Source organism: Stegodyphus dumicola, chromosome 8, assembly GCF_044657685.1.
Source record: "Stegodyphus dumicola isolate Sdum_Otavi_A_Nest chromosome 8, ASM4465768v1".
Classification (NCBI taxonomy): domain Eukaryota; kingdom Metazoa; phylum Arthropoda; class Arachnida; order Araneae; family Eresidae; genus Stegodyphus; species Stegodyphus dumicola.
This window is the reverse complement of record NC_140775.1, coordinates 133,506,458-133,533,791: the sequence shown is the minus strand read 5'-3', so window position 1 is coordinate 133,533,791 and position 27,334 is coordinate 133,506,458. Positions and strand designations below refer to the sequence as shown.

Below are 27,334 nucleotides of genomic sequence, written 5' to 3'. Positions count from 1 at the left end.
GTAATAATTAAGTGCAGTTTTAACTTTGCTTTGTTAATAAACTCCTTATATAAACGTATACATCAGTTTTCACTAAATTCTTGATCACAGGCTTTGTATAAAGTAAAAATGCGTGGAATACAGTAGTCTGTAGATTACACTCAGAGGTAAAATATGAACTAAAAATGTGTTTTTTCTAAATTAATGAAAGACACGAAATTATTTACAAACGAATCATGAGACAATGATCATATTGCTTCGAAACATTTTATTTCAAATCACTTGCTAAAGAAAAAAGATCTATACAAGAGCGGACACAAAACTTAGAGCACACATCACTTGATTTCTCATTTGCTTTATACATAAATGCTTACGAAATGAAGCATTTAATCCATATCATTCAGCAATAATACAAAATGGCATCACACTAGTATAGATCACCATGTATTTGGGTGTTCAGAAAAGAAAATAGAGAAAGTCTTTTTTTTCCCATATTTTTTCTTTTTTTTGTTTTTATGTTTTATATACATAATATACATAGAAATGAAAATGTTATTTGACCATTCAGCTTACATTTATATAAATATTTTCAGTATGTAATTATTCTGTTTAACGACCTCAATTCGAGGTTTTTAAAAAATAATGTGTGTTCTTAAATTCTTATAATATTGACATGGATTTCAATGAGACCGAGATTAAGTATAATACATTTGATAGAATGGTTGCAGATATTAAAATGACAATCATTATCATATTATATATATATATATATTACATTAAAATAAATATTTTATTTACAGACTGTAAGCAAAGCAAAAAATATTTCATGATCATGACTTGAAAAAGAAAATTCGCAGTTTTTTAAAATTTTTTCTTTCTCTTAGCTTACAATTCATTTCGATACGCAGTTAGAAAATGTCCTTCCCTCCCAGTTTCAAATTATCTTCATTATTCAGTTTTTGTGGGAAAATTTCTATTTTGTGTCTATTAAAAGATAACATTTTACGTATTATAGAAAAATTATTATTATATTATAATTCAAAAGACTAACCTTTGAAAAGTTTAATATTTCTAATATTTTTCCTTGCTATTAAATATTTTAAAAGGAAAACTTAATAGAATTAAATGTGATGAATATTACACTTTTGACGATAAAATAAAAGTAGATAAATTTCTTTGTTCACTAGAAATGTAATATTGGATAGAGACATGATAAATGACATGCATTTTTAAGATAATCATGAGGTGTAACCTACTTTGTACATACAAAAAGACAGAAATCCATTTTTCGAAACTTTTGTTATATTATACTCATTTTTGTATGCTGTTACCAAGAGCAAGTCTAATACTGCTAATAGATATAAAGTTTCATCATTTAAATATTATGGCAGATGGCTTTATCAGATTTATTCTAGCAACACAAATTAGAGTTATTAAAGTTGTTTTTTGATTTCTTGGAATGTATTGAAACGACACTGATCCACCACAATTAGCGAAGTTATAAATGAAAAAGGTATTAAAGTTCAAATTGGACCCATGTATTTGCTAAATGCTTGATATGTAATTCGGTTTAACCTTTTCTACAACTGTTAATAATTGATAACTCATAAAGTAATAAAATGAAATTTTTACCGTAGCTAATTTACTGTGATTGCTTAGAGACTTATCACTCATTCTGTCTGAACACACAGATACTTGTACATTTTATTAAGAGAGATACAGAAGTGATTTTGATTAAAACTTACATTCCGCAAAAATAAAAAATAAATACAAAAACACAATTAGCTCGTGATTCTAAAAAGAAGCATTTTCAGTATTGTTCGTACTGCACTCGGAATGTGGGTACAATCAAAATCCTTTTGCTGAATCTCATATATGACTATATAATTATACAATATAACAAAAATATAATGCCACATGATGCTTCATTACACTGACAATACTTTACACAGGGAGCATGATTAAAAATGACTGGAATAATTATCAGCAAATAGAATCACTTTCCTTCTTGAAATTTCAGTGATTTAAAAATCTACACATACACACACAATTATACACTAAATGTAAATTAATTCTTACACATCGCTCCTTCCTTAGAATTATCTTTGGTCATTGTAGAACTAGATTTTCAAAAGGGAGGTAAATAGGTTTCACATAACGTTCCGCATTTCAAAAGCTAACATTCTCGAAAAAGTTTGAATAATCATATGAGCTACTAATACATATTTGACGCAAGGAACCATACAATATTATATTAATTATATCCAGCGAAAACGCCACTTTTTTAATATTTCATACATGTATGTATTAAGCACATAATCACGCTAGCTACGGAACTTTTTACTATAATAACAACCTACAATGTTTACGATATATATATAGATATATATATGTATATATATTTATATAAGTCTATAATATGAATAGACTAAATAAATGGGGCCCTTAAAGGCCTTTGACAGGCCTCCGCCTCCAAGTGAATGCAATATACGGACGGAATAGTTTCTTGCAATTTAACATCAAAGTTATCTGATTTTTATTTTAATAAGGCAATGTCAGGCAATGCTATGCCATGTAATAAAAAGTAATGAATTGTAGAAAAGATATGTTAACACAATATACGGAATGTACGAAATATATATGTTTGTATACATGTCTATATGGAAAGTCGTATTTTTGTTTTAAATAAAAAAGGAAGAAATATATAAATAAATAAACAAAAATTCACAAAATACAAATAACTATATTTTTAGATTTCTGAATATGACTGATTAGGAATATATTCTCTCTTATGTAATAACGTTCCAGGCGTAATAAATCAAATGAAGTTACATTCTCTGTAAATACTGTTCATCAAATAATGAAATAGTATCATCTACTATGGACGCATGCTGATGATACAAAATAGGCTTAACAAGAACATATTTTTCAAAAAAGGCTCATCAAAATCCATTCTCAAGTTATAAATTGTTTTGAATTTTGAATGACAGTTTAGGATTTCTGGGTGCTTGAAATAGTCCTTACCTCAGAGCTTACCAGCGATATGGTTTTTAGGCGTATTTAGATAGAACTAACACAGGTGTCACAGCCTTTAAAATTTTTAGATATAGCTGAATGTTATCAGAAGCTCACACAAAGCTCCATTCCTTCATAAATAAGTTAGAGTTGATGTCAAACGCAGTCGAATTCATAGTAAACTTGAGGAAAACCACATCGCTAGATTTCTTTTCTTTAAGCTCGTAGTCATGGTTAAAAATAAATAAATAAATTTTAAAAATTAGAAATTAACATCATTTATAAATTTAAAAAAAAATCAGAAAAATTATCGACAAAATAAAAAACAGCCAGTATTCAGAAATCTTGATAAAAGTACACTTATAATTTATAAATATAAAACAATGCAATGAAGTGATCTCGTACTTCTTATACAAATGAAAGCAAAAGTCTCTCTCCTTAAAACAGCCCGTGAGATTTTAACAAGTGCATTTAATTTACACGACAATCCTACATATCTGTTAGTCGGTTACAAAATTCTTTACCTTTGTATTTGGTCCTCGGTACCTGAGCGTTAGAACAGTTATAGTAAGAAACCTAGATGACGTGTTGTCAATGAAGCGTAAATGCACATAAAAAGTAGGAGGCTTTGTTTCATCCATTTAAACGGCATGATATGTATAAAGATGTTCACGATATGTATAAGTATAATGTTGATACTTTACAAAGTTTAAAACGGAAAAAAAGAGAGAAGCCTACTTTCAGAGTATTTACCAGTTTTCCTTGGCCCACCAGCGTCCGAGCGGCTGAACACTGGTAGTTCGATCCGAGGTTCGAATCCCGCGAAGGGCTGGCTGCATCGGCGTTCTCGTGGTTTTCCCCATGTGTAGCGTGTATACGAGCCAGTTATCCTTAGAAAGTCCTTCACGAAGGCATCCCTCCCTTAAGGCAGGTAGCCCTCGAGTGCTTTGCTGTAATCTAATAAAACCAAACCAAACCAGTTTTCTTTTGGTAACGCATAAAAACGTGTGACAACGCTACGTGGCATATTCCATAGTTTAGAAGAAAGAAAATACCATTGGCAGGATTGGAGTACATCGCTTTGTTCATAAAATTCAAAGTTCCGTGATATCTGTTCCGGCTAGGTAAATAAACTAACACCACAGAGACTCTTCGTATCTGGCGTGATGTATCGCAAAAACGCATTTAAATCGTCAACAACTGATCTTAATACTTACGGCATTGCGTCATTGGATAGTGAACTGTGTAATTCATTTAAAGACACTTTCATTGCGACGTCAGAGATTTTGAGAATATTATCGCAAGAGAATTGATCAGCGCAATAAACTCCTCTGTAGTACTATGACAACGAGGACTCCTTTAACTCCGTTAGTTTCTCATGGCCCAATAAGCTAAGATTGTAGGTTTCAAAGCTGGTGTGATCAACAGACAACGAGAGTGGCTTTTCATTAATTCAGCCAGAATTGAATTCACCGGAGTTTAAAATCATTTACCTTCTAAATGAAACACTGTACCGAAAGCATTCTATTAGCATTTTATTTCTTCTAACCTCTCGACGTCATTTAATATTAAAACGTTTTTTTTCTGGAACACTCTGTATATTGTGTAAAAGGTTTCAGCAAACGTAAATGAATTAATTTGTTTTTAAATTTACATTAAAGAAATTAAAATTTGAAACTTTTGATGTACAGGTATGTACAGAATGTGAACCAAGAGAGCTGTCCGAGTAAAAATATAACTATATCAATCACACTGTTTAAATAAAATCTCTGTAACAACATTAGTTGTACACCTGTTGCTCTTACTACCACAAAGCAAATTTTAACTATTTTATGTGCTATTATCAAATCAAATAAAAATGAGTAGCTTTAAAATTTTCAGCAGTATTCCTATTTTGTCTGCTCATTCACCAATGCATTCCATAAAATACTGCTTTCATGAAATACTATCAAATTATTTTTGAAAACCAAGATTTTATAATTTTGTTACAATTACCAACTCAACCGAGTCAACTATTTAATATATTAATTATTCAATAGATCTGATGAGAAATCTATGTTTGAAGAAATTAAACAGTCAGTTAATTAATAATCACTAGATGGAAATGATCTTGTTAAAATTTTCATCGGATTTAATAATTATAGTATTAAAATGATCCATGTAGACTGATTATCATAAGTCTGATTTGAATTATTAAGAATCGTTTCAATTTTAATACCTGAAATTATCAGAATTTGGAATTCTAATTTTATGTTTTATGAGCAAAAAGTAAATAATAATTTTTTAAGTAAAAAAAAAACAAGATAGTTTACGCAACCGAAATTAGTAATAACTTTGAATTAAAAAATTAAAAACACATTAAAAATAAAAAGTAAAAAAAAAAATATAGTAATTTTTATTTATATGGGTGAACAATACACTATGAAATGTAATGAAATAATATGCAGAAGAGACGTAATCTGTTGTTATCGTAATGACAATTTTCTTGCAGTGAATATTTCTCAATTGCTGGTCACGAAGAATATTCTATACAAGTAGCATTATTAATTCGCGCAACCATCTTTCCGATTTTTCATTTCTACACATAAATTATTTTAATTGATAATTAAATTATTTTGCTCCATGGTACTGGAGAGAATATTCTACTTAATTCATTCAGGAAAAAAAAAATTAGGCCGAATCATTGTTAATGTTTTCTTTTTGGACTACAGATCTCAATGTCACTTTTCTGAATGTTGTTTCATTGCTAATTGAAAACAGTTTATTTCTGTCAGTTTTTATTAGATTAATCAAGTTCATTTTCAGATGTTTAGTGTCAGTTCTCAATTTGTTTCTGGGGGGAGGGAGAATCTGAAGGGAGAAAAGAGATTAACAAGAGGAAAAAGAACAACAGAAATTTCTAGATTCACCCGATATTTACAAAACTTAAAAGGCAGATTTAAATTCTTTCTCTATGCGAACCGTTAAAGCGAAGCAGACGAGAAGATAGTAAAAACTTAAAAATCTTGAAATTCAAACGAAAATATAAAGATTTTCTTGTTATAAATAATTTTTTAATATGGTGGGGTCATTTCAAAAGTAATCAACTTTACATTCTTTCATAATGTTACTTATCTATAGTGTGTAACAGTTTTCAGGTTTAATCATTTTTTTCCTCGTCCACTTAGAAATCAATAGATCAAGGCTCTTCTGTACTGCAAAAATAAGTTATTAAAATGTTATTAGTGAATTTTTTAATACAAATAGTGACACTGAGTAATAAATTGTGGATTAAACAGCATTAGTACATATATTAACACAACGGTCACAATGATTCTGCATAACTGTAAAAAAAGTATTTCTTTTACTTTTCGTTTCTTAAATATTTTCAGATTTTAGCAGACTTAATTATAAAATATAATCATCTCATTTCGTAGTTTACTGGATATGTAAAACATTCTAATATAAATAAAGTAAATGATGCATGTAAGAAAAGGATGCATTTCACAGTCAAACTACCTACCTTGCCAATCAAACTCTATAATATAGTCATCAGAATTTACAAAAGCAAACTATAGTATATAACTTTCAACATACTTTTTCTAAATATTTTATGTGCATTTACGCTTACACATTGGTTTCTCTCATTCCCAAGTATTTATAAAAACGAGGATAAGCTGAGCAGGTAATTGTTAATCTAATTCTTTCGTTTGTTCACTAATTTTTATATGGTCACGTGTATGCACCAAGTTTAATGAGTGTGTTACTCAGTATGAGCAATTAAAATTTCACAAGTTTAGATATTTTGTATCAAAAAATCATCTGATGTTAAAACATCTATGAAATACACTTTAAAGTATCCTCAAGATTAAGAAAATAAACTTTTTGTTTTGTGAAACTTGATATTATAAGTGCCATATATACTTTATACAAAGGAAATTATAACAGTTCAACTTTGTTTTGAAAACAGTTTTTGTCAATATGAGCATCAACACAATACAATAAATATATTTTTTCATTACAAAATTTCAACTTAAATATATGATACTCAAATAAATAAATAAATAAAAGCTAAATTAGAAAAATAAAATATGAAGTAAAACTTTAATGAGCAAAAGTATTTGAGAATGATAGCATTTCATAGAATTTTAATGTACAAATATAATACTGCGATATTTTAGCCTAGTTAAAGCAGTGTTTGCTTATTTGTTAAAATTAGTTTAATTGTTATACAGGAAATATATTTTTCATTTTATATTGCAGGATACTGCAAAATGGTATACTGCAAAAAATGGCGCTTTATTGTGATGTCAGTGTTTGATAAAATGTTTATTTACAGATTCAGGAATCAAAAAAAGAAGGTCAAACATCATGGGATGTTCGTTTTGCCTTCGTAGTATTTATTTTTTATTAGTAGAAATTAATTAGATTCTTTTAAATTGATAATTATGAAGATGATTGTTATCGTTAGAATTTAATCTCGAACGCAGTTCTCATTTCCAGAGCTAGAGATCATCATCAGTCTTTTGAATAGCAATTCAATTATTATATTTTACTGAATATAAATTACGTTACTAAATAATATTAAAAATTAAAATCAATTTATTACAGAGAAACTTCCTTCGCAATCTCATTATTTTACAGGAAGTCATTTAAACATTAAATCGCTTTGGCGTGCTGATGAATACTAAAATAACATTCTTACTGTATAATTCAACAAATTTATGACACGCATACACACATCACATCCTGATATGTAGCGTCTTGGTTTCAGAAATACAGACACTAAATCTGAACTGTTATATGCGCATTATAACGATATGATATGCAACGGAATTTGATATTTTAATCGATAAAAAAATCGCTTGTAATACACGTTAGACATACGCTGACATACATATAATAACACTATGATATGTAGCGTCTTGGTTTTATTTCTATCTTTTAATATCACTCTCAGGAATGAACTGCCAACAAACATCAAGCTCTTTTCACTTATTTTCTTTTTTTTTTTCATTAACAGAGTCAAAAATAATCTAAATGACCGATTTAATATTTTTTATATTGCAAATTAAAGTTCATTATACTAAACGAAGATAAGAAAGAAAATATTTCCCTTTAAAAAAAGCTATCATTTTAGAGAAACACCTCCGAACGTTTTCAATATTTGAAGTAAGGTTACAAGAAAAGTTCAATTATTTGAAAAATATCATATTATTATTTGTTAAATATATTTTTATGAATCTGATTATGTAGGAAAATTATACTTCTCTTTCTCACCGTGATCTTTGGAACAAGAAAATAAATACAACTTGACAATTTTGATTTGCAAAATTCAATGTAATATAGAAATATTATTACCTCAAGTTCAAATAAATGGCTTCTAAACATGAAATTATATTTAAAAACCATTTAATGAACTGCATCGTATTTCAGTATGAACTCATTTATTTTATTTGTTGGAACGCTTATATCGGATATTATTCGCAAATAAACTATGCAAGCTTTAAAAATATTTCCAAAATTAACTTACGAAAGCTTTCAAAATTTAATATTACTTTACAATATTTGCTTTCAAAAATCAATGTTATGAATAATGCATATGAAAATTGTAAGAACAACGTAAATCTTTGAAGAGAAGTTAATTCATAATTTTTATTTTTATTTTAAGTGAAGTAGTTAGATCACTTGTAGGAATTGCGAATTATCGAATATAAAAAATGCACATTGAAATCGTATTTCGACACACTAAGATTTTCAACTTCGGGTAATAAAGATGCAGTTTTAACTATTTACAGGAAACTGTTAATACATTAGTATTATAAAAAAGCTTCTAAACCTATAATATAGATGGAAGCATGGACATATGGAAAAAACTATTAAAACTTTTAGGAAAAAATGAAAACTGAGTCATATTTTGCATTTAAAGTTTTGTTCTTTTGATGTAAAATTGCCGCTGTTTCACCGATTAAGAGAAATTAAAACTTATATTTTATAAACAACTCTTGGTTGCTCACATTTCATCTAGTCCAAATAAGCTACGAAATATTTTTTATTGGAAAACCTGATTAGTACATGGCAATGTAAATTGAAATTACAGGCTAACAAATAACTAAATTCATAAGAAATTTATTTTCTTTGTTTCTTATCTTTATTAGAATAAAAAATAGTATGACTTTTGTAAATAATGAATGCACTTTGTGTGCTGCAGTGGTATTTCTTCAAAAAAGGTGTTAGACAAAGGAAAAATAATGTTTCAGGATTGCATTCTTGTAGCTCAGAAGGCCTTATTAGATTGTCATCTGTTCTTGTGGTTTATAATCCTCAATTCTTGTTATTTTAACGTGGGAAACATAAGTGTTTGGTACATATAAATATTCAATTTGTTTTTTGAAACGCAATGCAAAGTAATTGTTACTGTTATAGAATTAAAGAAATAAGTGCATGTAATAAATATAATTGCATGATTAACACTAAGGGGAAAAATTAAATTGGTAATAATCATTTATATTAACCAATAATAAAAATTTAAGCACAATGAAATTGAATTCATTATAATTTTAGTACAATCTTAATTTTTCTTTAAAAAATTTTGAATTATAAAATAATTTGAAAACCAAATGATTTATTTAAAATATGCAAATTTTATTAAAATTTGTTACACATTATTTTATTCAATTTTTAAAAGAAAAGTACAGAGAGTTTTAAAAGCGATTGTATGGCAATTAGGCACTCGTTTAAACATTGGTCTTGCATAGATAGAAATCTGATTATCGGGCCTTGGACTGATAAAAAGTCAGATCTAACGTTTCTCACATAAGTGTAATTCAATTTTGAAACGGTATTCTAAAACTCACGAAATAGGGACAACAATACATTTTCCTACTCTGACTCCGTTATCTCATCAATTAATTACAGGCATGAGCGAATAAAAGAACATTATTCTTCAATACCTCTATTTTTTATTTAGTAATTTAGTCCTCTTAAAAAACACCAAAGTCCATCAGTAAATCCATATTTGGTTATTTTGTCTGGAGTTGAAAATGTCTCCATTTTTTTATTTTATGAATTCATGAAGAAAAAAGTTCAAGTTTTCACATGCCATTCAAGACATATGCAAAATTCGTAGTGTCAAAATTTTCCAATAATTTTTACGAATTGTCTTACCATGCCTATATAGACTATCATATAATTAGACAAAAGCTAATACGTTTATGATGATTAGTGTATGGCATATGACTTATTTTCAATTAAAATTACCTCATTGGTAATCTATAAAAACACCTTTTCTTCACCCATGCCTAAATTGAAAACCTAACACACATTAGTGGAACATCTACCTTTTACACTATCTCAGAACAACATATATATTATGATAGAAACATTTCATGCAGCATATAAGAACAAGTAGCGAGTTATAAATATTAAATAATAATTAATAATCACAGGACAGCATTTTCACAGCTCACGCAGTTAAACAGCAAATGCATGTTGTACAGTAATTTGAAGCTATTTACACATCTCACAAACTTCATAATTTTATGACAATTCATTGTTAAAATAATTTAGTATGTTTGTTCCAATATAAAGAGAAAAATCCAAGAATGACTTGAAACAAAATATCATCACTTGCTATATTAGTTTCCCTCACACATATGAATAAAATTTGTTCCATTGTTTGAAAAGGGAATGCTTAGTGAAAGAACGTTGGTAGCGAATAGGATTTATAACAAAAATCTGAAACATTTTACCAATAATATTTTTAAAAATACCATTTTTGCTGCATTTCTAAAGTGCCTTGAAAAGTATCAAATTTGTATATTCGTATTACATAATAGTATATATACATATATATAAAGCACTTTTTTGTGAATAATGTACATTGAAACATTTAAAGCATTTATACATAAACAGGTATGACATACCTCTTAAATAAATTTATTCTGTCAAAATTTTTATTTACGCGTATCTTCTCCTAACTTCTATCTTAATAATCGTTAATGTTAATTTTAAACATGCTTTAGCATTTTGTTTTTAATAATACTTGCTTTTATATTTTCGCGATAAAACGATGTACTTTATATACTCTTTATGGAAATTAACAGGCCCAGTATTCATATTCAATTTAAGTTAATGATAGATAAAAATGAATAGACGTCCTGGGCATTAAATGCATACATTCAATTATTTTCGCATTAGTCGGTTAAAACTGCAGTTGTTCCAATATGTAAACCTGTTCAGAAATTTTACAAAGGGAAAGGCAACAGATTCAAACTGACTCTCTTCAGTCAGATTGATGTTCAGTTGATAAAGTATGTTGAGTGATTGTCTCGCAATTGTTCAATGCCTTCCGAGCAGAAAGAACGATTTGTTCTTAGCAGCAATGATGAAAGCAGAAAGACAGTTCGTACAGCTCAAAAATTATAATATACTAGAATAAACACCATTGAAAATTCATTGATAATTTCTCGAAGTGGCAAATACAAATTTGACGTACGGAAACGTTAAAAGTATTAAATACAGATGCAAGCAATATCGTATTTAAAATAGTCTTCATATGTCAACAAACATTAAATCTAATAAAAATAGGAAAATTAAGTAAAGAATAACATGGTAACAGAAATTCTTTGGGAAAATTTATACAAAAATATTCGAAAGTAATGATACGTTTAGAATAAAAGAAGAAAGGCACCGGTCTGAAATGCCTGCAGTTTTCCTATTTTAACTATTTGAATTAATAAAAAAAATTTAAAATACTGCATAATACTGTATAAGCCGAATGTATTTAGCATTTTTTTTATTATTGAAATTTAAGTGTCGCGAAAAAGATTTACAAAAACTTTAATAATATAAATGAAATTTTTCATTCAATTCAAACTTATATAAACCAAATTTCTTTATATTTTTTATCTAACCCGGAGTTCTCCAGCACTTTATGGATGTATGTATTTCAAGTAAGTCAGGGTGAATGGCATCATTAACATCGTTGTCTGTGCCTGGCAAATAACACTATCTTCAATTTCGTCCATAGCAAAAGTTATAACTTAGTATTAGGCAGTCATTTTTATCTGTTCGGGCAGTTTTCTTTCACTGCAAAGCAGAACTAAAATCCTTATTTTCCTTGTAAAAGCGGAAGAATCGTATTTTGGTCGCAATTAAAGGAAGAAAAGTCTTACTGTCCCCCAAACGGTATAGTGATTAGCGTCGCTGACTACCGTGCCGAAGGGTCCGGGTTCGAATCCCGGAGAAGGCATGGAGGTTTGTAAACGTATAGTGTCGGTGCGGCATGGCGGCACTCTAAATATGCGGCGATCCGAATGTCCTCTCGTGTGGTTTGGTGGAAGGTGAGAGGGGTGAGAGACGCTCGGATCCGTCACCCCGGGATGCTTTCTATGAAATTTTCGGTGGAACTGTGCTAAATCGCACTATCACCTGTAAGGTGCTCAAGGCGCAAACTTGCGCTTCTTGTTCGCGGAATAATCACCGAAAATAAGAACCGAACTAAAGACCGCTTCGTTATGATTAATGCTCCAAATCACGAGTACGTCTTGAGAAAGGAGAATTACTGGTATTCAAACAGACAGTTTTTTCTTCCTACATTATTCTCACATCTTTTTATTAAATTAAAGGTGGTGGAGAACTGGAGTTCGTCTAATAAACTAAACTACATATTATTCTTTTTTTTTGGGGGGGAGAGATTTTTACTGCGATCAGTTATAGGAAGATAGGCTTAAACAAGTTGTTTTTCAACTTTGGCTGAATTTATGCAGCAAAATTTTATCTTTCGGCTTATACACGGATAAGTTTATAATCTGAAATATACGACACTTTTCTAAAGGCTAATTGTTTACAAATGCTTAAGTAAAATAAGATTTTGTTTGGAATATTTGTAAGGGAAAAAAAGCTTTTTGATAAAGGAATGAGAAATATAATAATGCGGTAAAAATAACAGTGATGCGCATGGATATTAGAGAGATGCAATATGCTTTACATTTTTATTTAAACAATCTCGAAGTTCCAGGGCGATGTTAAGTTATGAATATCACACTTTTCATAATGACAAATGACAGTTTCTATAAAAAAAAGTGACAACAGTTTTAAATGGTAGTTCTGGAACATTTCGCTTGCAGGACTCTTTAAACATATTTAAAAACTGTATCTTTTAAAAATTAGATAAAAATATGTATTAAGAAAATAAAATTTAATTAGATTTGTTAAGTTCAATTTATTACATTAATATTTCATTTCTGCATAAGAACTTGTGCTTAGACAATTCTCCCAAACCCTCCCACATAAGTCAACTATAATTTTCTGAATGTTTGAAGTGAGTAATATTCTGGAAATACTGCAGTAAAATTAATATTTTTTTGCAAAATGACGATTTTAAAACTATTCAATGTACAAATTTCTTTCTGCTTCTACCACTAAAAGACGCCAAATATATGTATTTACAAATCTCACATGCATTACATTTACATATTACCGTGCTTAAATGTTACGCACACTCATTAATGGTGTAAAACATTGAATGCATCGAATAGAAATATGTATTTTTATGCATGCACGTTTAATATCGAGAAATATTTGAAATAGTAAAATAGTTCGGAGGCAGCAGCAAATATTGAAATAATGTCATCGGTTTTTCTTATCAGGTTTGACATTAGGAGGGAGATTTAAAGCATTGTTCTCTAAACTTAAAAACCATGTTGGGCATTAAAAGCATGTATTATGTTTATCCAAAAATACAGCTTCAGAAAAAATGGCACCGGGAATGTTAATGAATTTGAAAATTACATTAATTATTTTGTTGTATAATTAACATGGTTTTCAAATCAGTGAAAAATTAAATTCGGGCTTACTTTGGGAACAAATTAATTTAAAAATTAATAAATTTAATGAACCAAAATTTACAAATGTTTTTAAAACGTATTAATATTTTAAAGAAGAAAATTATGGCAGATTTTTAAAGCATTATGTGAGGTTAGTAATTACCGCTTAAATAATAACAGAAAGGATAAATATTTATTTATATTCGTATAAAGAGGAACCATACTGTCTTTATGGAGGGACATGATATACATTCTACGTATTCTGATGAAGAAAACATCAGTTTTAATTTTCCGGCTAAGAGTATGGATTAAAGTATATAAACTTAGAAGCAGTTTCTTTTTCACTGTGAATTTTTAAAATGAAGCTAAAATTTTGAAAAATGTTTTATTGGTACCCAAATGCAAACATATTTATCGAGAAATTACAAATCATTTAAGATAATCATCAATTATAATAATGTTAAAAATGAGTAAAAAAATGAGTCATGGAAACGTATTCAGTATGTATTAATTTGTAAACGATTTAGAGAAAAAGAAGTTTATAAGATGTAGTTTTGGTTTGATTGCTTAATTCTGTAATGCAAGGACTCGTGAGAAAGTTTTTAAAATATATTTTTTCGAAATATTGTTATAATTTAAAGTAAAGGGATGGTATATTTTGTTAGATTCTGAAAGGAATGTATTTTTAATATTATATTTTTATAAGTGCACAGAAATACGCATAATATCTTTCTCTTCAGTTAGTGCAAAACATCTAGAATTTTACAGTTTATGATCCATGAATCAACATCGATGTACACACAGATGACACAGAGTTGCATAGTTTATAGAGAATGCAGATACAAATTGCATGTTAGAAATAATGTGATACTAGTAACATGACAAAGATACATATCTTTAACTGGGATATAAAAATTGTGTACAGAAAATTTTTGTAATTATCTAAATAAATTCCTCTGCAATTTTCAGCCATTATAGTCTGGTACTTATCTTAAGAGAACTTGTTGCTACACGTGTGTATGTTTTGCTTAGTCTTCCTTCTGTACTACTTATAGAAACCCTATGCTAATCTCGTTTTTGGTTATCATTTACAGTGAATAACTCATAAGCCTACTCATATGCCTATTTTAATTACACCTATAAATGAAAGCCTAATGCAAAGTTGTTAGTGAAGAACTGATGCTTTCAATTTGAAAAAAAAAATAATAAATATAACAGCAATCGAAATTAAAAACTTCTAAGATATCAAAATTTACACAAAGAATGCTTTCACCGAGAATGCAATTTATTAAAATGTCTTTAAAATATTTTTTTAATTCCTTATTTCTTAAGTTATTTTAAGTTTATTTAATTGTAAAACCATTTTTAAAAATGCTTATTTTCTCTTAATAATTTTTCAATACTTTTTAAAAAAATTAATCTGTATTATTACATTACAATTTAAAGCTTATTTCGAGTGTAGCTTATATTTCTAAAACACTATGTGAAATGGAAAATCAATACAATGATGAAAAACTCAAGTCCTGAAATATCCGAAAGAAGATGAATATACAAATACAAGATAAAAGTCATATTATTTTCAAAATGTGTCACTTCACGAAAACGTATCGATGAAAAAGAGTGGAAAAAAAGGAAATACAACGATTAGTTATTTTGCAAATGTTGCTTGTTCAATATCACAATCAGCATAGATGAGACTGATGAAATAGTTTCAACAACATCTAGAGAAACGTTTACGTTATCACGTTTTCTAAACACCAGTGTGGTGTGAATACAAATTAAGGCACTCTGTGTGTAACATTCCACGAATTTACAACCCACGCGGTACAAAAGGCTAGGTACGCTTCATCAAAGCAGTTAATTTTCCAAACCGTAATCTATCATATAAAAAACGAACTAAACTAGACCATCATTTTTGATCAAACAAATGTAAATGCGGTTTTTTCAGCATTCAGTACCTTGTATGTTAGCTGAGAAATATATGATGTATAATATTAAGCGGATGTGCAGGTATTGTTGCACTAGCACTATCAAATAAAATGTAAGAAATTCTTCTAGATTTCGCGTTTAGCATTTTTAGAAAAAATGTACCTGAGAAAATTATTAATATACCTATTAATATTAATATTTTATTTCCAATATCAATAGACTTGCTTATTTCCATATATTCGGTTTGCAAGATATTAGGTGTAAATCTTTACATATTTATTAAGGACACGGCATATGAAATATTTACTTTGGCTATGAAAATTTATTATTTTTCTACTTATTTAATTTTAAATCAAACCAGAATCTACGTTAAAACTAAAATTCTTGCTTTTAAATTTATCGCTTTAAATAGCTTCTACTAAGTTTCTCAGTGCTGTTGCTTAAAATGTAAAATCAATGAAATATATGCACTTAGAGCTATTGTTTGGATACTGACTTCCAATATTATAGAACGGAAAGTAATTTTTAAGAAAATTTTGTGATTAAATTACGGTTGGAAATAATACTGGGTAATGACACATTGAAATGCTTACAAGTAATGGAACAACTGCAATTTTAAAAGGAAATATAGATAAATGAAACCACTTCTGAATTGGGTTTTAAGTAATTTGGTGACAGCAATAGTTGTGCAATTGCCATTTTTCTCAGTTTTTCAATGATCGTAGGATGCAAAAGGATTTTTCTGTGTTTGGTAAAATTTCAAATTTTGATACTTTCAACACACTTTGAAATGTATAAAACTAATTTTATTTTAAAATATGGTAACACATTTTTAACAAATTATCAAGTCAACATATCGACATTATACATAATTATATATTAATTCAATTATCTATAATAATTTTAAATACATTTTCTAATTTCAGACGTCCAAAAGCAGCTTGAAAGAACAATTATATGAATAGAAAATAAGTTCGTATAACGTTCAGTAGTTTTCTTTTGGAAGGGGGGGGCAGATTTTACTCTTTTCAAATGAAATACAGAATATCATATTTTACACAGGCATTGATGTTTGCATTACACAGTAAGCATATCTTTTAGAACAGTTTAACAGTGATCAACGTAACAAATGCGTTGTAAACGGTTATGTCAATGGTAAAAACACCAACGATCTGTTTTAAACCGAAATGATAAACAACGAATAGAAAATATTAAAAAAAATACTGAAAATTATTCAAACTTAGTTGATATATACTTCCTTTTGTTTAGACACCACCCTGTTAAATTCAGGGAATTCAGGAAAGATTGCCTTCTCTCTTCATTTCTTAGCTACCTGAAAAAATGTAAGATAATTACTTTATTGTTGCTTTATCACAATTAGTTATAACTTTGATTTATATGATTGGAAAGGCTCCATTGTTTAGTAACAATACGAATACTCAGCTTTTAGCATTAATAATATTTTTTTAGTTACTAATTACTTTAATTTTAATATAATAGGAAAATTCTGAGAAACAAAACCCGTTAAAATATATCATGAACATAACTTTGTGTTCAGTAATGCAGCATTTCAAAATGATAAATTATAGTATAATCTGTATTATACTTACTACAGTAGCTTTGTAAAACAATTCTATAATCAAATAATTATGTAAAAACGTAAAAAGAACAATTCATTATGAGCAAGTTTAAAAAAAAATATTTATCAATCTTTAATATATATCATAAGTTTTCTAACAAAAACCAAGTTGATTTTATATGCAAAAAGAAAACATTCATACTTTTTTACCTTGTTTCCAGAACCTTCGAATTATAAGGTCATAATCTATTGAATTATTAAGTCGAAATCCTTTAAATTTATACCTTTGAATTGTAAAGTCAGCTTTGAATTTAGAATAAGGCTTTTAAAACAATGGAAAATTCATCAGATTTTTAAAATAGTAATGATATATTTGAGTAACAAATCAACCACCTTCAACTTAATATACGAGAATGGCATCTCTTTGGGTGGACGCACAGACCTCCATGTTTTTCCAAGGGGAACCGTGAATACTCAAGTTTATAGAGATGACATCCTTGATGCTTATGGGCGCCCATATGCCGGGGCAATAGGTGATGCTTTCCTGTTGCAAGACGACAATGCAAGACCACACAGGGCTCACATCGTAGATGATTATCTTCAACAGGAAACAATTATGCGCATGGAGTGGCCAGCTTGATCCCCGCACTTGAATCCTGTGAATCACGTTTGGGATGCTTTAGGGAGACATCTAGCTGCTCTCAATCCGCCCCCTTAGACCCTTGCAACTGCTTTGCAAGAGCAATGGCTCTCGCTTCCTGTGGAACTGATAGACCGCATAATGAAAGCATCACACATCGCTGAATATGCTGCATTGCATCTAGAGGCGATCATATTCCATATAGAAGGTACTTTTCCTATAGCAAACAGACACCTTCGATTTGTTCATTTTATACATGGGCTAATTTCTATACTACTATAATTGTCTGGTAATTTCTTTTTATGTTATTTGATACCTTACTATGTGTTGTATTTTGTGGGTAAGTTTCATAAAATTCTACATGTAACTGTTTCAGTAATCGTGATTTTTGTGATTTTTCCTTAATTTATGATAACCAGTGTATATGAATTATTACTCAAACTACCCTAATAAAACGAACTTAAAGAACCCAAGAATAAAGTTTTTAGTGGCCATTATATAAAAATCAGCCACTAAGACGGGAAGCGGTGGCCTTTTTATTATGAATGCATCTAATAAGTGGACCACTGTTGCCTCTTATAAAGGGACTGACAAATTACATCTATGCCTTCTCCGGGATTTTAGCACGGGTCCTTTGGTACGGCACTCAGTATCACCAACCATTTTCCCTTCTCGGCGGAAAATTCAAGAATATTCATTACGTACGTCGTCATTAAATTTCATTTCCATCTTTTCAATGAATATAGATGTGTTTTTAACATCCTGTATCTTGAATTCATTTTTCATTAAACGCGAATTTCAAATTTTATCTTAATAAAAAACGGCAATTTTATTTGGCATATCTCATTGCGGCTCAGAATACTGAACTCAAAATTTTCTAGAAAGAATTTAGCGTTCCGTATTTAGTGCATTTCAGTGTTCATTCTCGAAATATTCATCACTTCCCCCGGCCTAAACTTGCTTTTGATTTCAAAAGACTGTATAAACGTAAATTATCTGAACCGTTGCTCAAACATATTTTGTCAAAATATAATGATAAAACGAACCTCCGTGTTCAAGAATATTTATTATGTACTTCGTTCACTAAATTTCATATCCATCTTCTACGAGGATATATATATATATATATATTCAGTACTTTTAAAACTGTACTCTTAATTTTATTTTTCATTAAAAGCAAATTTTAAATTTCCTTTTAGTGAATTTTATTATCGAAACTTATATTTCCATCTTACTGTTTTTTTATACTAGGATTGCAGAGATTCGAGTTCCAAATGCGAAATATTTAATAATTATTTAGGATTTGGATTCGAAATAAATCTGACGTTCTTTTCCATCCATATTTAAAATATTTAAACATAATGTAAATTTTCAGACAATTAATAACCTTCTTTTTCTGCTGTATATCACTATTCTTAATTTAGATCACTCAAAAGAACGATGTTTGTAGCAAGGAATAACTCACCTTCAGTTTACTCCATTCTGTTGTATACAATTTCCGTTTTGGGTGAGGAGAGAATTTACCATCTGACAGTTCACTTCACCCATTTTATTCTTTGCATATTCTATCCGAATACCACCCCTGTCAGAGGAGAAGAGCACATACCCCTGCAGAGCTTGAAGCGCATGCGTAGCCAAACGAATATCCTACAAGTAATGAAGAAATATTTCATATTGATAGTATGATATGATAATAAAAGTAATATTATTCCATTTTTTCTAGTAATATGTCTAAATTTAAGCAAATTAAAAAAAATTCATAACGGAAGCCATAGAATATAATTTAATGTTATCTAAAATTTTTCAAAGTATTGTGAATTATATTTTTATATATTTTTTAGTGTTGCGGATTATTTGTATTTTTCATTTGGTGCATTTAATATGACATTGGTCTGTTTTTTTTATTATGCATTGTGCTTAATTCTTTATGCATGGCCATTTGTTGTGTCTGTATGTGTTTAACTTTTGTATTAATTGATAGAGTTTTAAATTACGATCAGATATCTTTGTAATTTGAGGAATAATAGAACAGAAGATATACACAAAAAGTTCTCTACTGGGCCTTGGCGATAATTCCTACCACCAAGATAGCGAGATTTAGCCACTTTCATTTTTCAAACTGGTGACAAATTGAAAGTTTCCGGGAAACGAGTTTTTGAAGCTGTAAGAACCATTTTCCTGAATAGTGCCCTTTTTCCTCCTTAAGAACTGGAATAAGCAAAACGCTGTGAGCTACTATAAACCAACCCAGTCGAAACTCAACTATAAACCAGCTCAATCTGCTTCACACTCTTGAGTTTTCTTTTCGGTAAGTATTGCGCTAAATTACGCTTTGAAAAGAATTTCAGCCAACTATAGTCACCTGTTAAAGATAGTTTTGCTTTATCTCTGCGTTACTTTTCATACATTTACAAACGTTTATCTTTCCTGTAAAAAATGTCATTCATCTCAAGTAGGAGTAAAATTCCACGATTTCGGCTATTTGTTTAAAGAAAGTTCTAATAATTCATGGTTTTCAACAATATTGCGCCTCGAATATTGAGTTATAGTAATCATATTTATGTAAAATATGTATCTTATATCATTTGTCACATGTATTAAGTCACATCATATGCAAATATCTGACTGAGATTTTAACTTTCTCCGGCTTAACAATTTCAGTCTTTTTTTTTTTTTTTTTTTTAAATTATTCAACTACTAAAGGGGCTTGTTCCCATAATGACAAAATTCAGAACTACATTACTAATAATACAGTCTGTTGGCATAAGCACTTTTAATTTCATATTAAAATCTAATGTTCCTTCATACATTTAATCTGCATTAAAATTATATATTTGAGGAAGATTATGGGAGCTGATCTGTCCCCATGGTGGTGCTGGAACAAGCTGCCATAACCTTGAGCTGGATTTCGAATCTATTAAAAGTTTTCAAGGATGTAGAGTCTTTAAAGTATGGGGAGGAGGCACTTATAATACTGTCTAGTAGAAAGTCCTCTCGTGAGGTTGAGCATAAGACAAGAGGGGTAAGAGGCCCTCAGATGAATTCTCCGGGTTGCTTTTTATGAACATTGCTTCGGAACTTGGTAAAGACGCACTGTCACCTATAGGATAGCTAGAAAATGGTTAACGATAAACGCTATATATTACGTCTTAGATATGATAAAATTCCTGGATTGATTTTTCTGAAGTTTCGATTAGTAGCAACAGCATCAATACATTATTTTTAATTTATAAAACAAAATCTGACAGTTAAACTAATTTGAAATTGTATAACACAGTTCTAATCAGAAAATAGTTTTAAAAAGGATTTTTTGCCAGTTTTACAATAAGTTTTTAAATTTCTTTGTGGCTTGCTCAATGTAATTGTAAGTAAAGTTTCTTTGTGACTTACGGAATGTACAGGTTTTGTACATTCGCTGTCGGCTAAAACATGGCGAAGAAATCAACGCAAGGCGAAAACGTCGTCGTACAAAATATTGTGGGAAAAAGAAAGCAAGCAGAAAACATCGGAGTTCTAAAACATCGTGGTACAAAACAACGTCATTGAAAATAAAATAAAGCGTTCAAAATTTCGCAGTTTGAAAACTTGATCATCGAAAATTTCGTGGTAAAAAATAAAGCAGGTATGAATCATCGCGCAAGCATTACATCGCCCACATGCGGTTTTTAACTTTTAAAAAAATTTAATGCATATTAGAAAAATAATATGTGAGCGCAAGAAGGAATGAGAAATATTTTTATTTTTATATTTCATATTTCAGTTAATAGAATTTCAATCCCCTAGTGAAATATTATGTAGATAGCATATTTCGTCATAACTTGTAGAGACATTAGGATTTTTTGGAAGCCGGAGAGATGAGTATGCTGACCACTACACTAAGAAAGCACGCTAGGAATACCTTATATACTCCCTCTTTTAAAAGGCGACTGGGGTTTTAGGGGACCCAATCGTCAAATCCTGTGTGAGGAGAATCAGCATCCAACACCCTTTTTGTTCGGGCGACACTGTAGAGACATTAGGATTTTTTTGGAAGTATAGAAGATGAAAAACGAGCAATCGCCTTCGGCGGGAATCAAATCACGGACCTTTGGAATACCGGCTAAGCGTGCAGACCAATACTAGGAAGGCATGCTAGGAAGACGAGAGAAATATCTTATAAACTAACAAATCGACATCCAAACGCATAACTTCACGCTGTACATGGCAATCTTAATGACATATTAGAAAGACGAAAAAACTGAAACAGAACAAGATTTAATTTTCATTACCCTCTAAGCGGCAAGGCCGTGTATATACGGCCTAGAATATTTTTTTGTGATATCTGCAAGAACATGCATATTAAAATGTGTCAAAGAAATTAAGGCAATATATCAAAAGTACAGAAATCCAGGTATGAAATACCAGGAGAGTTTTTTCCTTAAAATCAAAAAAATAATTTGTTCTCATAGTAGTTTTGGGAAATTTATGCTTTTTTAGCGAAAACCCTGGCTGCTCAGGAACATCAGATTAACAATGAAAGAAAAGAGTTTTGCAATTTAATAATTAATGAAAGAATTGTAATAGAATTGACCACATACAGTTACTCAGCTTCGTTTTTCGATTATTTTTTAGATTATATTTTTCATGCAAAATTAGATTAATAGATTGGAAAAGTGATTAATTAATTAGTGATCTTTGTTAATTAGTTATGCAAGTTTAGAATTCTATTAGCTGCTATAAGTAATAAATTTACAGGTACAACAAGTATAAATTTCCTTTAATCGCGGTGTTTGTACCACAACGTTTTCTTCTTGTTTTTTTTTTTTTTTTTTTTTTTTTTTTTTTTTCTTTTGTTTGCAGCGATGTTTTCGCCTGTAACCGTACATTCAGTTCACAAAGAAAGTATGAATTATTGTACGGATATTTCTATACTTGAGAAAATATTATATTATATTCCATGCTGTTTTACATAAATATATGTGTTATGAAAATCCGTAAAAGACCTGACAAAAATTGATGGCGTAGAACGTAGATCCACACTAAAGAGAAAGAATCCTGACTGCATACTCCGCTAAAATGTTTAACCAGTAGTAATTAGGAAACTTGGTAGCCGAATAATATTAAATATCCCTTTCTATTTCACCAGACATTTTTTGACTCAATTTACTTGTCACTCTAATCGTGCCTAATTAAGAACATTTACAATTTCGATACTGTTTCAATGGGAAGAAAGCATAGCAAAATAGTGTCCAAATAGCAACAGAGGTATGAGCGAAGTGCGCAATATCCAGTATGACAGTCTGTTAAGACAAAAGTTTTGGTTTAGGTTAGAAAGGTTTCAGTTCTCAGAGTTTAGAATTAATTAAGGATCAGCTAATTAACTACGTCATCAGCGTTACACAAGCTCTGTGGCACAGCTTAATCTAGAAATGGCGCAGACCAGAAATGTTATTATTTTTAGAATAGAGACGAAATACCCAAATTAAAAATGAGGAATTAAAACCTATTGCTAATTTAAATTATAAAGCTAATTTAAGTAATTTTTATCTTACACACATATATCTATATCTATATATATATATATATATAGAGAGAGAGAGAGAGAGACATTTCATTTTCTTAAAGTTTAAATACCAATCTTACATTTAAAAATTTTTCCATATTCCCGTAAGTTCCTCAATTTTTTGTCTTTATTGTGATTTACTTTTTTAATTAATTTTATGTATATATGAATCAATTTGTAATTTGTGATTGTGATCAGTTTGCAATTTATAAAGTGTAAAAAGTAAGACTATCAGTAAATTTTATTTTAAAAGTGTCTGTGATACTTTACCTACATTAGAAACGAAGAAAACCTATATGGTAAAATAAATTTCTACGTATTCTGGCTACAACTATCAGTCATAATCAACAAGTTAATATCTTTCATCCGGATTGAAAATATTAAAGCATATGTTTCTCCTTGAATTTTGGTCAATTTAATGCTTTCTCGGATTTGTCACATATTTCCGTGTTGTAATGGCAACTGATAAGTGGTACGATATGCTTCTTAATCAACTGATTATTACAAGTTCAATTAGTTTAAAATTGCTTAATGGAAGTTACCAGCAAAGTAACTATAACCTAGTGCAATTATTCACAAGGATGTTTGAGCTTGTTAACCAATCTTGAAGTAATGCTTTCTGTAAGAGAACAAACGTAAAAGACTTAAATGCATGCAATTAAGATTACATTAATAATTCCTTACTAGTGCAGGTAAATTACGTTCTCTGCATTCAAATCGATGATGGCATTATCATGCTTTTAATAGGCTTAAAGGAATTTTGCGACTCCCAATTTCTTGATTTATTTAAAATAAAAGGTAAGATAGCATGTCTTATGTTCCATTTTAAAGAGAATGGATAAGAGTACAAAGGGATTATAAATAAATGTTGCAATAAAATTTACAGGAATGTAGTGCTAAGTACTGCATTAAATACTGAAGGAAATGCATGGTAAATACCTGTAAGAAATAATATGGTAAATATTGAAAAGAATATATGGCATTTAGAAAATGGCTGGTGTGAGCGTGACTAAAATTTATTAGCAAAGGCAAATGTACAGTTTTCTCAGAAATAGATGAAATTGATAGCATCTTTTAAATGCTATAGAATTTTAACAAAAATAAATCTGAGTATATACTATTGTAGGAAACACAGGCTCTCCAATTTAAAAGGGGATTGCATATTTAAAGGTACTAGCTTTTTGGTTATTCTCTGATTCTTACGTTGTTTTAATAGATGTCAGATGTAATGAACCAGTTTAGTGGGAAGTACATGAATTCCTGGGAAACAGAAGAGATTTGATTTTACCATTGTCATATTGTATGTCATATCATTTGATTGTTGTTTTCCTAAGAATTTCAATCGTCATCATATTTATATTTGATCAGGGGTTTGATAAGGACTCGGCGTGATTTCATCGAAACAAATATGTTTATGATAAAATTACTTATGATGAAATTCCGAAAATCTGCGTTTGTTTATCAAGTCTACTCTAAATCTTACAAAAACATTTGTCTGGCAAGCTGCTACATCAACATCAGGAACTCAGACGCTGAGATCCATTGCCATGGTGAAGAAGGATGATCATCTCTCTTGATTACAGAACCACGATGAGACACGTTATGCAACAGATACCACTATGAAGTTGTTCATTCATATATAAAGACCATGGCCACGGAGTTGTCCAGACCTTATTATGGTACTGATTATATTTTGCAGCTCTTTAAGCAACACAGTTTAAAATAATACACAATACTCGGAAGCGTTGGGAAAGAATAATACTGCTGTCATAATGAATTTAAACAAGAAGAAAACTCACAAAGAAGCTAAGAACATATAAAAATGTGTAAAAAAATGCACTGAACTAAAATGGCATCATTTTCAACATATTCCTCAAGTAAGTTAGTACATAAAAATACTACATAAATATCTGCACTTATTTCTCCCCAGAAAATCAAGTTTCAAACACTTTACATATTTACATCAGCAAGGCAAGCAATATATAGAATTTCAATATTATTTCTGACGCAAGAGAAAAATATGTTTTAAACTGCGGAAACATCTTTTAGATGGGCATTTTTTTTTTGTTAAACTTGAAGCATCAACTGTAGAAACATCTTTTGCTTTGAAGCATCACTTCGTGAATTTCAAGCGAAATTAAACACTAGAAAATAATCAAACATTTTGTGACTATTATATTTCAATTGGATTCCTGTTTAAAATTGGATTCCTGTGGTGCTTAATAAATAAGAAATTTTCTGTTCTTTTCTCAAATTCTTCTACTGTGAGGTAATATTGAAGTAGTTAAATTAATTAGTAATGCATTATACTGAATGATTGAGCTATTGATTGAGAGTGTGATTAATATTTTTATACAAGATTACTGATAAAAAGATAAAAAAATCAAATAAACGTTTTTGCAAATGTTCATTTGCAAATAAATCAGTTCTAAAAGAAATCTTAATTATGTTTACAAAATAATTTAATTTCTTAAAATATCTTTTGATTATGGTATAAAAGCAAATACGCAACTCACCTGATATTCCACAAATGCCACTGGAGCCCCACCTTTGTTATGCATACGCAAACGACAAAACCCCGGAAAGCTAAAATGGAAAAAAAAAAAAAAAAACTTATCACTGATAATTAGAAATTTTATCAAACTATATAACATCAAGTGCGTATCAGCTTTTAATACAAAAATTTTAAAAAAGTTAAACAGAATACCACGTAATTTCCGAATATAAGACTGATGCATGCATAAGCCAAAAAGTAAAAGTTTCCTGAAGTCGAGATAAAAGCGAAAACGTGGGGTTAAGCCTAATTTAGAACCACTCCGTTGAATCTAACGGTGTATACCACTAAAGGTCCGAAATGCATCGTCTAAATTAACTAGACTGATCAGACAAGCAAAAGGTTGAGTTTCGAATAGCAGAGGTGAAACTGCCGCTTCTTATTCGAAAAAGTAATGGTGACAGCGTCATGGATTGAACTGATCCATTTGGAGCTAATAGTTTTCCTTTCTCAGTTCTTTTAAATTTTAGACTTAGCAATAATGTGGCAAATTGTATTTAGTTCTTAGTTGGCGATAGCTATTCTCAAGCAAGCATAAGTTCCTTTTTCCCCTTTAGTTGCGTTCTTGCTTTAACAAGTAAAATTCAATTCTTCAGTTCTACTGTATAGTGAAAGTGTCTGTGTGTATTTAATTATGGTAAAGCACACTAGGGCTATCTGCCTAAAGGGAGGGATGCCTTCGTGGAGGACTTTCTAAGGGAAACTGGCTCGTATACACGTTACACATGGGGAAAATCACGAAAACGCCCATGCAGCCAGCCCGTTCGCGGGATCCGAACCTCGGACCGAACTACCAGTGTTTAGCGACTTTACCGCTCGGCCGCTAATGGGCCTGTATAGTGAAAGATACTTGGACATCCTGAACAGTATTATTGACAAAATTGAACATCGTGATGTAACAATGCCGATAACGATGAGTATGATGAAAAGGACAACTATGACGTTGCCTAGGACATCTTCGTAGCAAAGACATACTTTTAAAAGTCAAAAGAAATTTTCAAGTCGTACCAATATTAAGACTTGCCTGATTATGTTAACAATTAATAACACGAAAATAATATTCGTTTATTTAAGCCATAGTATAAACATTATGATCAAATTATGTGTAAAATCATTTAAAACTTCAACCCCTAAATAAGTCGACTAACGAATTTGAATGTCAAAATATTTGATAAACTTATTTGATAAGCTTTTATATGAAAATACACGGTTACTGAAAAAATATTCATCTAATAACCAGGCAATAATTAACCTTACATTAAATGACATGAATGAAATGAAGCGCTTA

At 29.7% G+C, this 27,334-nt stretch overlaps 1 protein-coding gene across 4 annotated transcripts in view; it reads right to left on the bottom strand.

The window, feature by feature from the left end:
- Positions 1 to 227: 227 nt before the first annotated feature.
- Positions 228 to 27,334, bottom strand: part of LOC118203072 (protein couch potato-like) — a 580,191-nt gene continuing 553,084 nt past the window's right edge. For all 4 annotated transcript variants that reach the window (XM_085822450.1, XM_085822452.1, XM_085822451.1 and 1 more), the window contains exons 8-10: positions 26,009 to 26,078; positions 19,416 to 19,597; positions 228 to 17,064 (exon numbers count right to left, since the gene is read on the bottom strand). In XM_085822450.1, coding sequence (XP_085678576.1) covers positions 19,418 to 19,597; positions 26,009 to 26,078 — 250 coding nt within the window. In that variant the 3' untranslated portion in view covers positions 228 to 17,064; positions 19,416 to 19,417. The remainder of the gene's footprint in view (positions 17,065 to 19,415; positions 19,598 to 26,008; positions 26,079 to 27,334) is intronic.